At 37.0% G+C, this 18580-nt stretch overlaps 1 protein-coding gene across 1 annotated transcript in view; it reads left to right on the forward strand.

Annotated features, from left to right (window-relative positions):
- The first annotated feature begins 7667 nt into the window (after positions 1-7667).
- The window catches only part of LOC124789332 (28S rRNA (cytosine-C(5))-methyltransferase), an 81710-nt gene continuing 70797 nt past the window's right edge, over positions 7668-18580 (forward strand). The window contains exons 1-2 of the mRNA XM_047256650.1: positions 7668-7881; positions 8643-8913. Of these exons, the coding sequence (XP_047112606.1) occupies positions 7759-7881; positions 8643-8913 (394 nt within the window). The 5' untranslated portion in view covers positions 7668-7758. The remainder of the gene's footprint in view (positions 7882-8642; positions 8914-18580) is intronic.

An 18580-nucleotide genomic window follows, 5' to 3' on the forward strand; every position in this document is an offset into this window, starting at 1 on the left:
CTTTGTTATTAATCTTACTTAACATTATACTTTTTGTTTTACTTCTTTTAACTCTTTGTCGATGATTTTTAATTTTTTCTCCAATCCTATGACATTTTGTTGACATTTATATACTGAAACATATTTTATGATATCTGCAAATATTTATTTATAGTTAAGTCCTATTTTCTTATTTCTTTGCATTTTTTGTACAAAATGTTTCTATTGATTCTTTTTAATTATCAACTGTTTTAAAATACATTATTTTCAAAAAAATTGTTTTTTAAGTTTTAATTATGTTATTGATAAGATAATTTCTTAATTTTCGATATAATTTCAGGTGACATATTTTTACCACAACGAATCTCATTTACAAATGATAAAATAATACTTGTATTCAACACATCTTTTATTAGAATAGTGGACTGCATTAGGATTCAAATCATGTTCCCATGTTTAATTGATGGTTGTTCTGATAGATAAAATCTAAAACATTTAATATTGCTGCTCAATTAGATTTATTTTAAACTCACATATATTCCATTTAAGAAGAAAAATGTTGTACTATAAATGTGTTTCAAAATATCCACTGGTATGCTGCCGGTCTATAGTGTCCAACGGGCCCGTTGGACACTATAGACCGGCAGCATACCTGTGGATATTTTGATTATCAAATACGCTGGGAGAAACTGAAGAATCACATAAATATGTTTGTTTTATAGTACCTTTGGTCCTTTTAGTGACAAAATTAATAGAAGGAAAACAAATTCAATGAAAAATTATAATTTGGTTTTCATTTCCCTTAAGTACTTCTAAACTGAGGTGATGAAATGTTATAATATATTTTTGTCTTGTAATTATTTTCTTTTAAATTAAAGCACTGAAACAATTACTGAAGCAGTCCTCAAACGTTTTCAAAACTTAAAAGTGTAAAATGCAAGAAATTGAAAATTTTAATGTACAGAAATATAGAAAATATAAGTATGGCAGAATATATATGGACTTTGTTATAACAAGTATCATAAAAACTGCATAATGATAAATGAATTCTTAATAATTGTGGAAAACATATTTCTAAATGTTATTACAAATGAAATTTAAAAAACGGTTCCACTGATGATATTATTATTGAAGGAAAATTATGAACAGATTAGTGTGATAAAAAATACATTAACTGTCAAGCAATTACAGATTTCAGTAATTTTTACTTAAATCTGCCATTTAAAGACAAATATACAACTAAATGTAAAAACTGTATCTGGGAATATCACAAAGAAAATTTTATCAGAATTAGGTTCAAATTCATCAGAGTAAACGAATAAAATTATTAACAATCCAGAAATTTCTAATTTTTATGGTTTTTGCAAAAATATGCCATCTGAAAACACATATTCAACCACTTATAAAAACTATCTTCCAGAATTTATCAAAAGTAATGTTAAAAAAATAAGCTTAAACTCAAATACATTTATTTTTAATGACTCTAAGTACATTATTTTTTCTCATTTTTATTTTTCTAACAAAGTTTTTCCTTTTGTAAATAACAAAGCAATCAGGTGACAGAAATTTCACTTTCCTTCCTTATTATTTTACCATTATTGACTGTATATCTTTCCATGCAATTTTTTCAGTCCTTGCTAAAAAAATTGCATGGAAAGATATACAGTCCTTGCTGAAAAAATTGCATGGAAAGATATACAGTCAATAATGGTAAAATTATAAGGAAGAAAAGTGAAATACATCCACTAGAGGTTTGTGGTGGCTTTTTTAAGATTGTAAAGAAGTAATGTGGGAAGGAGATTTTATTGTAATTGTTGCTTGGAGCTTGGGTTCGAATGATATTGTCATATGGGAGTTCTTAAAGATGCTACAGTTGAAATGAATGATACTTTGTCAAAAGAAAGAATAATTATAGTTGAGATTATGGAAATTGGAGTTGCAGTTATTAAATATGAACCAAATTATGAGAATGAACAACGAGAACTTATATTAAAGAATACTAAGACATTAATTCCTTGTTAGAAATTAGAGACTACAGAAATAGCAGGAATAACTGGTAATAAAAATTTTCATATTGCTATCAAAAATTATTTAAATTTAGTTTAGATTGACATATACTATTTTATTTTAGTTGTGTTTCAAACTAATCGTAAAAATCATCAGTTGATTGATTCATCATTGCATGATAATGTTAAATTATGTACATTATATTTGAAAAATTTGAATATTTCTGCAAGAGATGTGGAATTTAGAGCCAGCAGATAATTTTATAGCGATACGTTTAAGGTTTGTTTTGTGATTTTAAAGGAATTATGCAATTACAAGGAGATACTGATATAAATTTGTAATTTCCTATTATAAATTATCCTAGTTGTGTCATATACAACACACAGAAGAAAATAGTGTAGCAATACAAAAAAATGACAATGAAATTATATACTATTTTTAATTTTTAATGTATCAGTTGATCCACTAACATATGGCATTCAACAGAATATTACCTAAGCACTTATAAATTTTTCATTATTTTTTAGGTTTTGAATATTATCATCTTCTCTTTAATCATTTTCTTTCACATTCTTCAACTTAATCATCAAAAACCGGAAATTTTATAATTTTGTCTTCATTTTGAGATAACTGAAAAATATCTAAATTGTTACATATGGTACCTACTGTCTTTTCACTTGTATAAATTATTGATTGACATTTCCGCTGTTCTTTTTTGAGTCTGCTTATAAGAAGTAAAAATTTTAATTAGAAATAAATATTTTTAGTTGTGTTATATATAGAGAAATTTCTAAAAAATATCATAAGTAAGTTTAAACTTTTTATGAAATATTTCTCCTATATAATTGGCGCCTCATTTAAAATCTTAGCAATGTAAACAGTAATAAACTGTATAAGAACACTGCTGGATGTGATTATTATGAAAACCACACATGGAGAAAAAAATTTATGGAACTAAATAATGAATTTTAAATTATTTTGCAAAACAAATATCTGTACCTAATAAGTGGATGGGATTTTCAGTTTTTTGATGATGGAAATATTGAACTCAGATATAAAGGAAATAGAAAAAGAGCTTATAATAGATATCATGGAAGGTTTCTTTAAATTAAATTTGAGACAATAATTTGAAACTTTTACATGTAGATATTATACTTGAAAGGTCACAATTTTTCTTTAAATATTTTCAACATATTTGAAAAATCTTTGGGCAAAAGATATTAACATTAGAAAAAAATGAAATGAACGAAAAATGATAAAAACATTCGAAAACACTCGAAATATGGTTGAAATGCTTGAAAAATGGGGACTGTTTTTCCTTTACATCAATTTGTTCTTGCTATTATTGTGGAAAAAACGTGATTTTTGTTTAAAATTTCGAGATTTCTTTCTTTACCTTAACTTTTTAATAATTTACGTTTTTCACTAAACTACACTAGAACTGGCATAATATATTTGCTTGTTGTGTTAGCCTTTATCACTTGCCTCAGTTACCTTAATCTTTTCATAATGTGTTAGTAACACATACTTCTGGTTCAACATTATTTTGCCACTTACAGTAATACTAGTCAATGGAAACTGGCAGGAAATAATGCAAGTAATGTTTTTCATTGAAATGTGTGAACCTACTGGCTAAAACGATTCTTTAACAGAATAACACCCACTACTTTCACTGCATAGAGTTTTCATAGGTACCAAAAAAAGTTCCAGAGGACACCCACATGCATCAGTAATAATGGATAACTAGTAACGTCACACGCAAATGAACTGATCTAACAACTGCGCCAGACACTTGTTGTGTTATATAGACGATGCCGACAGCATCGCTGCATTATGCCTGTTTACATATCTGTGTATTGGAAACGCATGCCTACAACAATTTCTCTGGTGCTTCAGTGTACATTTTAAAGAAATAAAGAAACCAGTGTCATAGAGAATCCTCTGTTGATATTCGGAAAGTGGTGTATATGTTACTATAAATGTAAGATAATGGGTAAGTACTAGAATTAACCGGTGAAACCTAAGATTTACCGTCCTGGTGTGGTAAAAGTCCGAAATTTCTCATTATATGCATATATTTCGAACTTTTACCAAGAGACATTGGTAAATCTTAGGATGTACCAATGCAAACTGGTAAAACCTGGATCCAAGATTCCCACCTCAGTCGTGCAGGTTCAGACAAGTTTCAGTGTTGCCAATTTTGTGTTCAGGTAAGTTCCTTTGTTGGCAATTATAAGTTCTCGTCCTCTCACCACTGCATAGTTTCAGTCAGTGTCGAGCATCGTGTGTACAGTCATCTTTGCGACTTGTTTTAGTGGTGTTTCTTCTGCAGCTTTGCATCAGAATCAGTGATGTTATGTGTCACAGATTTTACGAACTTTTAAGTGAATCAGTGACTAAGAAGAAGGACAACAATTTTTATGTAACTGCTGAGCAATATAATATTCTGGTAAGTGAAGTGAAAAATGCAAAAATCGTTTCCAGTAATAAATCTGTTCACTACAGACGCTTGAAGCGATATGTTGTTCTCAATATCAGAGGTGAAGAGAAACTAATAGCACCAGTGTCTGCTGTAAAAGGAGAAACACGTTATTAAGTTCATTTTGATGAACTGTTTAACATACTACATGAGACCCACATTGCTATAGGTCATGGCGACTGAACACAGATGATTGTGGAACTAAACTGTAAGTACAAGAATGCGACTGTCGAATCAATCGTTACTTATCTGAGATTATGTGAACCATGTCAGAAAAAGCAAAACACATTGAAAAGGGGTGTTGTAGTGAAATCTATCAAACACAGTAAAATGAATTCACGATGCCAAATTGATTTAATCGACATGCAGGCAAACCCAGACAATAAGTCGAAGTTTCTACTTGTATACCAAGAACATTTGATAAAATTTGTTATCTTCTGTGCACTAACTTCAAGCAGGGCTGATGAAGTAGTTTATCATCTTTTGGACATTTTTATCACCTTTGGTGCCCCGGTATCCTTCATTCTGATAATGGTAGAGAGTTTTGTAACCAAGTCATTCAAAGTTTATGTGTGTAGTGGAGTGGTATAAAGATAGTACACGGGGAGCTGAGGCACAGTTAGTCTCAGGATCAGTCGAAAGAGCAATTCAAGATATCGAAAATATATTATCAACTTGGATGGAAACAAATGAAACTTCAAAACGGTTTGAAGGGCTGAGATTTCTGCAAGCAGTAAAAAATAGGGCTTATTATGAAGGGATCAGGTGTTCACCATATGAAGCCATGTTTGAGGTTCCAATGAAAATGGGCATTGCGACTTCAGTCATATGAAGCCATGTTTGGGGTTCCAATGAAAATGGGCCTTGCGACTTCAGTTGATTCACGTGATTTGCTAAAAAATATAAACGCTGAAGAAGACTTGGAAACAATGTTATACACCACTTCCACTGACTCACAGGAACTTGAAAATCTACATCTACATATATACACCATTAGCCACCAAGCTGTGTGTGGCGGAGGGCACAATTCGCTCCAAAGTCATATTTCCCCCCCCCCCCCCCTCTGTTCCACTTGATGATCGCGTGAGGGAAAAACGATTGTCTGAACGCCTCAGTACAAGCTCTTATTTCCCTTATCTTTGAATGGTGATCATTAAGCGATTTGAAAGTTGGTAGTAATAATGTATGCTCTACATCCTCAGTGAAGATTGGATTTCGGAATTTAGTGAACAACCCCATCTGTTTAGCGCATCGTCTGTCTGCAAGTGTGTCCCACTTCAAACTTTCTATGAGATTTGTAACGCTCTCCCGATGGCTAAATGAACCAGTCACGAATCTTGCCGCTCTTCTTTTGACCTTCTCAATCTCTTGAATCAAACCCAACTGGTAATGGTTCCATACAGACGAACAATACTCTTAAGACTGGACGAACTAACGTATTGTAAGCTATTTCCTTTGTTGAAGGACTGCATCGCTTCAGGATTCTACCAATAAACCACAATCTAGAGTTCGCCTTACCTGTGATAGCCAAGAAATTGATGCCAGTGAATCAAGTACTGGAACAGAAGGAATGGAGGCAGAAAGCGCAGCTGCAGAAGGTAAGGAAGCACCAGAGACACAGAATTTGATGATAGTTAACAACGACACTGGCACCGGCTGATAGTTGTGACGAGACGCCTCAACTTCCAACAGTCTTAATAAAGTAAAACGGATCTGAGAAGCTGACAAAGAAGGTCTTCAATTGCAGGCAAACAAAATGAAAGCAGCCTTATGTAACAAAATTCAAAAATCTTCATTTGGACAGAATGTGAGAATTAAAGTACCAGATGCAGACAGGGCAAAAATAGCAATAGTGATAAATATTCAGGATGACGAATTTTATCAACTTGGTACCAAAGCTGGCAAACTGGAGTCATTGTACATTAGGAACCAACATACATTGTGGACGAAATTTTTACCAACATTAAAGAAGTAGCAAGAGGAGAAATTAGTTTATGGGAAATGGTTGCCAAACAATTGTTTGTTGGAAGACAAGAGTTCAAAAAGCGCAATTGCTTAAAAAAGTGTTCAACTAAAACATCCTGTGTAAATCGTCTTCCATATTATGAATTCGAAATGCCACAATAGTCAGCCTTGTTGTAACAAAAATTAGCGTTCACAAGGTAAAATATTTTTACAACATTTTTCAGTAATATGGAATATTGCTTATTATAGTCACATTGGAATGCAAGAATGTTTAAAATACATGAATTTACAATAAATACAAACTATTTCAACAAATCGCTATGTTATTTTTTTAATGAATATGGTTTTACCATCTGGTATGGGTACATCATAAGATTTAACAACGTCTCTTGGTAAAAGTTCGAAATTCATGCAAATAATAAGAAATTTCGGAGTGTTACCACACAGTGGTGGTAAGTCTTAGGTTTCACTAGTTAATTCTAGGATTTACCAATCATCTTACTTTTACAGTGACATATACACTGATTACCCTTACATAGACCTATTAAAATTCTTTTGTGATAAAATGTTACTAGGAAAATTGAATCTGAGGTATGATACGCACGAAGGCGATTCGAAAATGTAGACCGTGCGCACTAATGCTGCGTTGCTGCATCATGAAGCTCTGTCAACTGATGGCCTTCAAACATTTTGAGGGCTCTTCAATATTTCTGATACCGACATTACATCAGTACGAGCTCTCACACGATCAGTACATCGATTCTCTGGTGAAATGGAACATTTGCAGTTTGCCACAAAAACAAAGCGCAGTAGTAAAAATAAAGATTAAGAAGGCGTAAAGCACAAAACCCACGACTATAAAGTGAGTGAGCGCGCGAAAATCGGTTAACGTCTGATGCTGGCAGGCGACACAGCCGTCAAAACTTTCTTCCCAAGGAACCTTGACGTGACTTGACCTGACGATCTGACGTTGGCTTGTGCGAATGCGGCCATTTAAAATGCATTGTGGAATGTTTTGACGTGACGTGACAGCCAGTGTGAATTGCCCTTAGTGTGACTGTAGCGGACTCCGTTGTAATTACAGATACGCATTTGAATAAATAATCTTTCGCTTTGACGTGTTTAGCATTTCCTTTGCAACTGATATTAAAAAAGCATGCGTCTGAATTCGTCGTAGTTTCTCTTGTGTGATGCTAAATAAATAACCTAACATCCGTGGTAAACATACTGGAGAGTGGAGACACTTTCGTATTAGCTTTGAACCATGTGTTTGGTCTTGTAAACATTGCCTATGGCGATCAGGTGGTGTAACAAAGCTTTGGGAGGATATGTCAGAAAAGAAGTCACATTCAGTGAAAGTTCCGAGGACGTATAAAGTAGCGGCTAAAATATTGAAGGAAGTTATTGCTGGTGGAAATTTGAAGACGCTTGTTTACAACCAACGCTTTTATGTGAGTTTTATGACGATCGCAAGTGTGCATCATTAGCTATAGGGGTATCGTATTATACTCTTAACGCAGTTTGTTATTGTGTCGCCTTTTGTAATGTTTATAGCTTCATGTACCTGGAAATATTTAAGTTAATTTTCCGTGTGGATAAGTTATGATATTATGAACTCTGATGAATTTTCTCATTGCTTCACAAATATGTGTTGCTATGCCTACTACTTATGCTACCTAACACTCACTATGCGGTTATAATTTTTTACATTGTGGATGTTTCTCTCCGCGTATTATACAGGACTTACACCAATTGATGCCCATTAAAAAGGTTTGAAATTCTTGAACTGGCAGTTTCACTGTCATGTTGTGGTACAGCGTATTAGCGTGATTTTCGTCGACTTAAGCAGACCTGGTACTTTTAGAAATTTTTTGTGTATTTTTGTCTAGTAATTTTTTTTAAATACTGGATGATAGCCTCCATCCTGTAAACTAACTTCTTTATGACGAAAGTAATTGTAAATTTTGTGGGCCATGTTTTTGGCCGATTTCATTACCTGACGAACTAAAAGTCTTTGTTACAGAGTAAGTGCGCATGAATTCCGTTGTTATAGGCCACTGTTTAGATTTTGTATCCGTTTTAAAATAATGGGCCATCTCCATAATTAATCAGTATATTTTTGTGTACATAGTACATTTTTTGCCACCAAAAGTTCAGAAATAAAGTTTCAAAGACAGTGAATACCTGCAGTCAATTCTTTCTCGTTTTGCAGAACATTAAGGCGCTGTATGCCTTAGTAGTAGAAGCACTTCGTCATGCAAAAGTGCTGGACTATGTAATTGAAAAGAGCGAAATACTTCTTAAAGAAGAAAGATTGGACCCGTCCCTGGCACGAATTCTCATCTCTGAACTCCTGTGGGGAAAAAGACAACTTCCTGGGAACAGCAAACCTGTAGAGACTGTAATTTCGTACAAAGACGAATTGGTCAAGGCAGAACATTGCTATGAAGAGTTTCTGTCTAAGGAACAAGAAAGTAGAAGAGGTAACAGTGTCTTTTTATTTGTAATTTTGTTTCTCTTTTATTTCAGATTGGATTAAATTTATCATGGAAGGCAAGGAACCCACTGAAGGTGAGGGTGTCTCATTCAGCCCACCTGTGGAGAATACGTCATTTGCCGATTCTGCAAGAGTGCTGGCCTCTTTTGTTATTTATAGCCTTGCAATGTTCACATTGCCATTCATTGCATACACTGGTACAAAGTATACACTGAGGACTCAGTTTCATATTGATGGATTTCAGAACACAGTGTGGTCAGTTCTTGCAGCTGTTATAGTAACAAACATTATCATATTAATGTACGCATGTAAGGGATACAGTGAGGCAGAAGAGGATGAAAGTAAAGCAACTGCGAGTAAAAGTGATTTGAACCAGAAAAAGAAAGATTAAAAGTGCTGTTATTGTTTTTTAAGTTAACAGTTCACTATACTAAGTAAGATGCTGTATTAATTGCACTGCTGATAGTGTTGGTAAATCAATTGAAATAGCCACACATAATTGTTGGATTGTGTTGCCAATAATTTTTTATGCATACTTTGTTCATGCTGTATTTGTATTGTCTCAGCTTTATTTATAACTCTGAAGAAGTACTTTAAGCTTCATGCTAATAACCCTGAGAGATTTTACAGATACGTGTAATTTGCCACCTGAAAGAACCTATGTATATCTAACTTTTTTGAAATGCTGGAAAAAAATGATTACTGGTGTAAACTGTGTACTGTGTGAATCAGTGGCTGGTTTTTCTTTCCATTAAGTGAAGTGTTATTCCTCTTTTTGTAACTATCATCATAATGTGTTGGCATCACAACTTGATGCTACAGCTTGACGTGTCAAGTTGAGTGAAAGATACGGGCAGAATTAGTGATGTCTATTTCCTGAACCTGTTCCATATCAGTGTAATTTTGTTTGCTTAAAGAAGGTCATATGACAGCATTTTTGATTGCTCATATCATTCCATTGACTGTTCTGTGAATGTTGGCACTGATACTGTCTACCTTTTATTAATATGTGGTAGGCCGAAGTGGTAGTATTCATTGTAGAATTACTTTACAGTCTGTTTAAAATCAGTAATAAATATTGTACACAAACATTAGTTCCTCTGCTTTCTATATTTTCATATGCCCACTTTCGTGTATGTAGTTCAGTACCGAAAAGTCATTTGGTGATTATAACAACATAAAATAAAAGGGAATGTCGAGCAGTGTTTAGCTGTAAGTATACTTGTGAAACTTAAAAATTTCATTATGTTTCAGTTTTATAAAAGCATAGTGCAATTACAGTATGGTTCTTTTTAATGCCCCTTGTGGGGACATGTGTTATTGGTTAAATACACTATTCAAAAATGTAAGGATGACAGAATTTCTTGAAGGTAGAAACCATGGTTTCACTGGGGCAATAAGCATTTTGTCAAAATTTTAAACTTATTCACATCCACTTTTGGCCGGTTTCAGTTTTTGAGTGACCACATTTAAATTTCATCACATGTACGCATCAACCAGCACTTTAACTCACATACAATAGTGGACATACATATCTCAAGAAGTAATTTCTATGTTGACATTCTGCATCTTTGTCAACCATATGTATTAAAAATGAATTGACAAATTAACTAAATATAACAGGTCATGTATTGTAATAGTGGTTGACTAGAGGCCTAAACTTACGTGCGGGTGTAACAGTTGTAACTAAATAGCTACTGAATGAGTTCAGCACAATATGATAGGGACGGTCAGTCAGTTTCATGTTCCATGGATAATTTTACACAATTGATCATGATGTACAATAAGTCATTTTGCATGTGGTGTTGTTATGGTCTTCAGTTCAGAGACTGGTTTGATGCAGCTCTCCATGCTACTCTATCCTGTGCAAGCTCTATCATCTCCAAATAACTAATGCAACCTACATACTTCTGAACTTACTTAGCGTATTCGTCTTTTGATCTGCCTCTATGATTTTTACCCTCCACGATTCAATGCTAAATTGATCATCCGTTGGTGCCTCAGAACGTGTCCCACTAACTGGTCCCTTCTATTAGTCATATTGTGCCACAATTTCCTCTTCTCCCCAATTCTATTCAGCACCACCTCATTAGTTACATGATCTACCCGTCTCTTCAGCATTCTTCTGTAGCACCACATTTTGAAAGCTTCTATTCTCTTCTTCTCTAAACTATTTATTGTCCATGTTTCACTTCCATACATGGCTACACTCCGTGCAAACACTTTCAGAAAAGACTGCGTGATGCTGAAGTCTATACACGATGTTAACCAATTTCTCTTCATCAGAAATGCTTTCCTTGCCATTGCCAGTATGCATTTTATATCTTTTCTACTTCGACCATAATCGCTTATTTTGCTCCACAAACAGAAAAATTCATTTACTGCTTTAAGTGTCTCATTTCCTAATCTAATTCCCTCAGCATCACCTGACTTCAGTCGACTACATTCCATTATCATTGTTTTGCTTCTGTTGATGTTCATCTTATATCCTCCTTTCAAGACACTGTCCATTCCATTCAACTGCTCTTCCAGGTCCTTTGCTGTTTCTGACAGAATTACAGTGTCATCGGCAAATCGCAACATTTTTATTTCTTCTCCGTGCATTTTAGTCCCTATTCCAAATTTTTGTTTTGTTTGCTTTACTGCTTACTCAGTATACAGATTGAATAACATCGGGGAGAGGCTACAACCCTGTCTCGCTCTCTTCCCAACCACTGCTTCCCATTCATGCCCCTCGACTCTTATATCTGCCATCTGGTATTTGTACAAATTGTAAATATACTTTTGCTCCCCTGTATTTTACCCCTTCCACCTTCAGCATTTTAAAGAGAGTATTCCAGTCAACATTGTCAAAAGCTTTCTCCAGGTCTACACATGGTAGAAACGTAAGTTTGTCGTTCCTTACTCTGTCTTCCAAGATAAGTCATAGTGTCAGTGTTGCCTTGCATGTTCCAACATTTCTACGGAATCCAGACTGATCTTCCTTCTGCCAGTTTTTCCATTCGTCTGAAAAGAATTCATGTTAGTATTTTGCAGCCATGACTTATTAAACTGATAGTTCAGTAATTTTCATATCTGTTAACACCTGCTTTCTTTGGGATTGGAATTATTATATTATTCTGAAGTCTGAGGGTATTTCACCTGTCTCATACATCTTGCACACCAGATGGTAGAGTTTGGTCATGCTATCAGTAGCTCTAATGGAATTTTGTCTCTTCCTGGAGCCTTTTTTAGACTTAGGTCTTTCAGTGCTCTGTCAAATTCTTCACGCACTACCATATCTCCCATCTCATCTTCATCTATGTCCTCTTCCATTTCCATAATATCGCCATCAAATACATTGCCCTTGTATAGACCCTCTACGTACTCCTTCTGTCTTTCTGATTTCCCATCTTTGCTTAGGACTGGTTTTCCATCTGAGCTCTTGATATTCATGTAAGTGGTTCTATTTTCTCCAAAGCTCTTTAATTTTTCTGTTGGCAGTATTTATCTTACCCCTAGAGGGATATGCTTCTATCTCTTTACATTTCTCCTCTAGTTATCCTTGCTTAGCAGTTTTGCACTTCCTGTCAATCTCATTTTTGAGACATTTGTATTCCTTTTTGCCTGCTTCATTTACTGCATTTTTATATTTTCTTCTTTCATCACTTAAATTCAGCATCTCTTCTATTATCCAATGACTTCTACTAGCCCTCGTCTTTTTTCCTACTTGATCCTCTGTGACCTTCGTTATTTCATCTCTCAAAGCTACCCATTTTTTTTCCACTGTATTTCTTTCCCCTGTATTTGTCTCATTCCCTAACGCTCTCTCTGAAACTCTCTACAGCTGGTTCTTTCAGTTTATCCAGGCCCCATCTCTTTCATTTCCTACGTTTTTGCAGTTTCTTCAGTTTTAATCTACTGTTCATAACCAATCAGTTGTGGTCAGAGTCCACATCTGCCCCTGGAAATGTCTTACAGTTTAAAACCTGGTTCCTAAATCTCTGTCTGAAACCTTCCAATGTCTCCAGGCCTCTTCCACGTGTGCAACCTTCTTTCATGATTCTTGAACCAAGTGTTAGCTATGATCAAGTTATGCTCTGTGCAAAATTCTACCAGGTGGCTTCCTCTTTCATTCCTTACCCCAGTCCATACTCGCCTGCTACTTTTCCTTCTCTCCCTTTCCCTTCTATCAAATTCCAGTCCCCCACGACTATTAAATTTTCGTATCCCTTAACTATCTGAATAATTTCTTTAGTTGCATCACACATTTCTTCAATCTCTTGATTATCTGTGGAGCTAGTTGACATATAAACTTGTACTATTGTGGTAGGTGTGGGCTACATGTCTATCTTGGCTACAATAATGTGTTCACTATGCTTTTTATAGTAGCTTATCTGTGCTCCAATTTTTTAATCATTATTAAACCACCTCCTGCATTACCCCTATTTGATTTTGTATTTAGAACTCCTGCCACCAAACTCCACTAATTCCCTCTATGTATCTAACTTTAACCTACCCATTCCCCTTTTTAAATTTTCTAACCTACCTGTCTGATTAAGGGATCTGACATTCCACATTCAAATCTGTAGAATGCCAATTTTCATTTTACATTCACATCGCAAACTAATTTGTGCATGTGGTAACATTCTACACATATCTAAGTTTCTTCCAAAAAGAAAATGAATGCCAGCTGATTAGAACTAAAGCTGTGACATTTACTGTTTAGCACTATTTTATGCTAACATTTTCTCATTATTCTTTGCCATTTCATTTTTTGTATTGCTTGTGTCGTTGACTTATTAACTGATTGAATTGATAGCCTAATAAAGAATAAATTGAACATGCAGTCACATGATGTCATCACTACAATTAAAAATAACTGTTTGTGAGATAATCTAACTTTTATGTGTTGAACCAGTTCTATAATAAGCTTTTTTTGCTTGTTTGCTGAAAGATTCAAGCCACAGTTTGAATTTTATCAAAAGATGAAAGCACGTAGGGAAAAAAACTTTAAGATTATAAGGTAACAGAATGGCTTATCATTATTTACCTTCAGGAGGCAAATTTTCTGCACTGTCAATAGACGCATTAGAAGTAGAAGAATACTCTTCCTATCTTTCAGAACGGTTAGTTCCTTCACCAGGGAGGAAAGAGACATAGGTTTGGGAAGCATATGAAGTAAGGCCAGGTCATGCAGACCTTCTCAGTCTGTTTGTTCTTACGTAAGTTGACTTTCTGAGACACTGCATATACTTTCATTTGCATATCCATGCTCAGTGCCTCTCCTGTAGCCTTTAGTTCAGTGCATTATATATCAAAGTTATTATCAGCACTTACAAACATATCTCACTTTAAATGCATTTCATTTCTGGCATGAAATAATAATCCTATGCTGTTGAAGGAAGCCTTTCACCAACAGTCTACCGTTTCATGTGCAGTTAAGATTACATATTTTCTTTTTGTCACTTTACACTCCTGTTTTGTGATGCACATTACTGTGTTATTTAAATATTGTAGTTCAGATTCAAATTGGTTTTCTTTATTTTTTACTGATTATATATGTTTTACTTTGAGATGTATAAATTCCAATTTTACCTGTCCTCGTGACAGGCTAACATTTCTCACATAACTGGTGTTCAGTAAGCAATATGTGCATTATGTGTCATGCCAAATGATGAGCACACATGGACTTGGCTTTTAGCTGAGAACAGGTTTGACCTTTCAGCTTGGTATGAGTTTGACGGACCTGTGTTCCCTAAGTTGGGGAGAGGTGAGCACCACCAATTCTCTACAATCATAAGCTCAGTACATGCTTTATTGAAGTCTGTGTCACACAGCAGTCAAACCTTGTATGTCAGGAGTGCCTGTCCTTTTAGCTTACCTGGGCCACATTGGAAGAACACAAGTATTTTTAGGTTGCATATAATATACTTAACACTATTAACAATAACCACTGAGAGAAGAGATAGAGGAAGGGGGAGAGAATAAAACAAAATCAAACAGTGGAAACTCCAGGTATGAATATCAACAATGTAGGAACAGGTAGATTGTTTCCAGAATGAGATTTTCACTCTGCAGCGGAGTGTGCGCTGGTAGATTGTTACTTACTGGAAGAGAACATGCTAAGTTGCAGATGGGCACAATTAAAAGACACATTTAAGCTCTCAGCCTACATCGGAAAAAGAGGGGCACACTCGTTTCATCCACACTAGCAAGCACACGTGACCACCTACTCTGGGAGCTTGGACCACAGTGCAACTATCATGGAGGTAGCAGCAGTCTGGAGGGGGTAGGGAAGGAATAACTGTATATGGGTGAGGGAAGAGGAGTGCTGCCTGGTGGAGTACACAGGGACTAGAGTGCCAACAGGCATGGAATCGAGGGGTTGTGGGGCAGGAGGGAGGTGGGGAAAACAGAGCGAAAAAGGAGACGAGCGAGGAAATGTTGGCAGTTGCATTGGCAGAGGGTGGCAAACAAAGAGGATTGGAGATGAGAATGAGGAGGGGGGGATATGGCAAAGGGGTTGGAAACCGTAGGGTGGAGGGTGTGGGGTCAGTGTTTACTGTAGTTTGAGGCCAGGATAATTATGAGAGCAGAAAATCCATTGTAAGGATAACTCTCATTTGCACAGTTTAGAAAAGCTGATGGTGGAGAGAGGGATCCATATGGCTCCAGTAATGAAGCAGCCATTGAAATTGAGCATGTTATGTTGAGCCGCATGTGGTACCACTGGGTGGTCTACTTTGCTCTCACCCACAGTTTGGCAGTGGCCATTAATCCTGGCAGAAAGCTGGTTGGTGGTCATACCAATATAGAAATCTGTACGATGACTGCAGCAGAGCCAATACGTGACATGGTTGCTTTTGTTGGTAACCCGATGCCTGATACGGGAGGATAAACGTGTGACAGGACTGGAATAGGGAGTGCTGAGTGGATGGATTGGGCAGGTTTTGCACCTGAGTCTTCCACAGGGATATGATCCTTGGCAATGGGTTAGATTTGGGTTTGGCGGCATACGGATGGTCTAGGATGTTTTGCTCCATGCATTCTAGTCGCCGCACCTTTCATCAGTCAGCACTCCTCTTCCCCCACCCATACACCTCTGTTCCTTTCCCTTCTCCGCCTCCCCCCCCCCCTTTCCAGATTGCTGCTGCCATCACACTTGATAGTTGCGTTGTGGCCTGACCTCACACTTGTTGTGTTGTGGCCCGACCTGCCGGAGTAGGCAGTCATGTGTATGGAAAGTGTGCTTGCATGTGTGAATGGATGGCGTGTGTTTCTGTTTTCCTAACGAAAGCGTATGTGTAAGTGTCTTTTGATAATGCCTGTCTGCAACTTAGTGTGATAGTAGCAATCTCTTTTCCTTCATTGTTATTATTCATACCTAGAGTTTCCATTGCTTGATAGGGCCGAACAGCTTTTCTTCTATCCTGCAATTCTGTGATGTTTCCCTTTGTTACTGTTCTCTGTAGCATTGCTCTTCTCAGTGTCCATTCTTTCCTGTCTTTCCTTTGTTTTTTTCACCACCCTCCAAACCGCATCTACTTCCGAGGCACACTGTATAACGATTGTCCGCACACAGCACAGGCTTCGTGACCACATGGATTGTTGATTCAACTTCTCAGGCACCAAATCGTTTCCTCCAATAGTAGTAATTATATTTATTCTTATTGGACCCACTTCATCCCTCATCCTGACATACTTTAGTGTTTTATTTTAATTTTCCACACCTGCTCATATCAAATGAACTCAAATTTTCGACCTAACCCAGTCTCCTTCTACCCTCTTCCCTATCACAACACACACGTACTCCCATACTCATCTGTTCCATTTCTCTCTCGTTTCTGTACTTTTTATGCACTTTGCATATTTTTATGTATCTGTGCATATTTCTGCATACATGTGCATGTTTTTGTGTGTCTTTGCGTATTTTTTACACATATTTTCTCTTATCCAGCCCCTCTCTCAACCATCAAGACCTATTTTGTCCATCTGTGTGTCATGCCCATTTCCTTTGCACCATTTATGTCACAATGGACTCCTTCTCCAGCTTTCTGCACCAGTTCGGAAAAGTATTGCTTTCTCTTGCTAAAACCCAGTCCCACATCCTATTTCTTAAATGCTGCCTAAACCATTGAATCCCCCCAAAAGGCCTAACTATAAAAATTGCTTTCTCTGGATCCCACCCCTCCTTTCACAATGACCTTCACCTTTCAGATTCCACCAGTTGTTGGCCTTCACAAACCTGGTACTGCAAAAACATATCTCCATGGCACAGGCATCCCAGAACCACCTCTGCTCCCTCCACAAGATACAGCTACTGTGCAATCCCTGCTTCATACATCATGTCTCTGACACCGAATCCCTTGGTCTCCAGTATCTGGAGTAGCATTCCAGATATCACCTCCATAAGTTATCCGACGCGGTGGCATCCTACTGCTGCCTCGAGATGTCACTCTCCAACCCCTATCACCCACAATGTTCCTCCTCCTTCCACCCCTCATAGCACCTAAACCCTTCCTAGGTGATCTTTTCAACTTGCCACATCCCCCCAAAACCTCCTACCAAACACTCCACCAAATCCAGAACCACTGTTGTTAACCTTTCCTCCAAAACCCTCAGCTCCACAACAAAAGTTTCTGTCCTACCCGAAGGCTTCACCTTTAGTCACACACATAAATTTAATCATGCTGGACTTATCGAAGTCCTACTGTCCTTCCCCCAATCCCTGCAGCGGAAACACTTCTTTGTTGCCAATCCTTCCAACCAAAGCGAACCTAATTCCAATATTGCCCTGCCTCTCCCAGTTCATACCACCATACCCAGCACATCCACTTTCTACATGCTCCCCAAAATCTGCAAACCCAACAATCCTGGATGCCCTGTTGTGGCTGGTTATTGTGCCCCCACTGATAGAATTTCGGCCCTCATTGACCAACACCTCCAACCAATTTCCCGTAATCTAGCCTCCCACATCCAAGATACCAACCATTTCCTTCACTGACTTTCCATCATCTCCACCCCTTTACCTCCTGGATCCGTATTCGTCACTGTTGATGTTAGTTACCTATATAGCAGCATCCCTCATGCCCATAGTCTTACTGCTGTTGATCACTAACTTTACCAATGTCCTTCAGACTTCAAACCCACTACCTCATTCACCTCACTAACTTTATCTTCTCTGAAGGCAAGGTATACAAACAAGTCTGTCGCACAACCGGGGAGACATGCACGGCACCCTCCAATGCCAACCTGTTTATGGGCCATCTAGAAGAGACCTTCCTAGCCTTCCAAAATGCCAAACCCCTAGCCTATTTCAGGTCCATTGATGGTGGTCCTCATCAACTTAATGTGCCACCTTCCTAGATGTTGACCTCCTCCTCTGTGATAGCTCCATCAGCACCTCTGTCCACAGTAAACCCACCAACCGCCAACAATACCTACATTTGGACAGCTGTTATCATTTCCACGCCAAACCTCCCATACAGGCTAGCTATCCAGGGAAGGCATATCTGCAATGACAAGAACCCCCTTGCCCAGAATGCTGAGGGTCTCGCCAAGGTCTTCACGGGCAGACACTATCCCCCAGACTTAGTCTGCAAACAGATCTCCTGTGCCCCCTTCATCAACCAATACCATCTTGGACTGCAACAAGTGAACCACATCCTTCG

Source organism: Schistocerca piceifrons, chromosome 3, assembly GCF_021461385.2.
Source record: "Schistocerca piceifrons isolate TAMUIC-IGC-003096 chromosome 3, iqSchPice1.1, whole genome shotgun sequence".
Taxonomy (NCBI): domain Eukaryota; kingdom Metazoa; phylum Arthropoda; class Insecta; order Orthoptera; family Acrididae; genus Schistocerca; species Schistocerca piceifrons.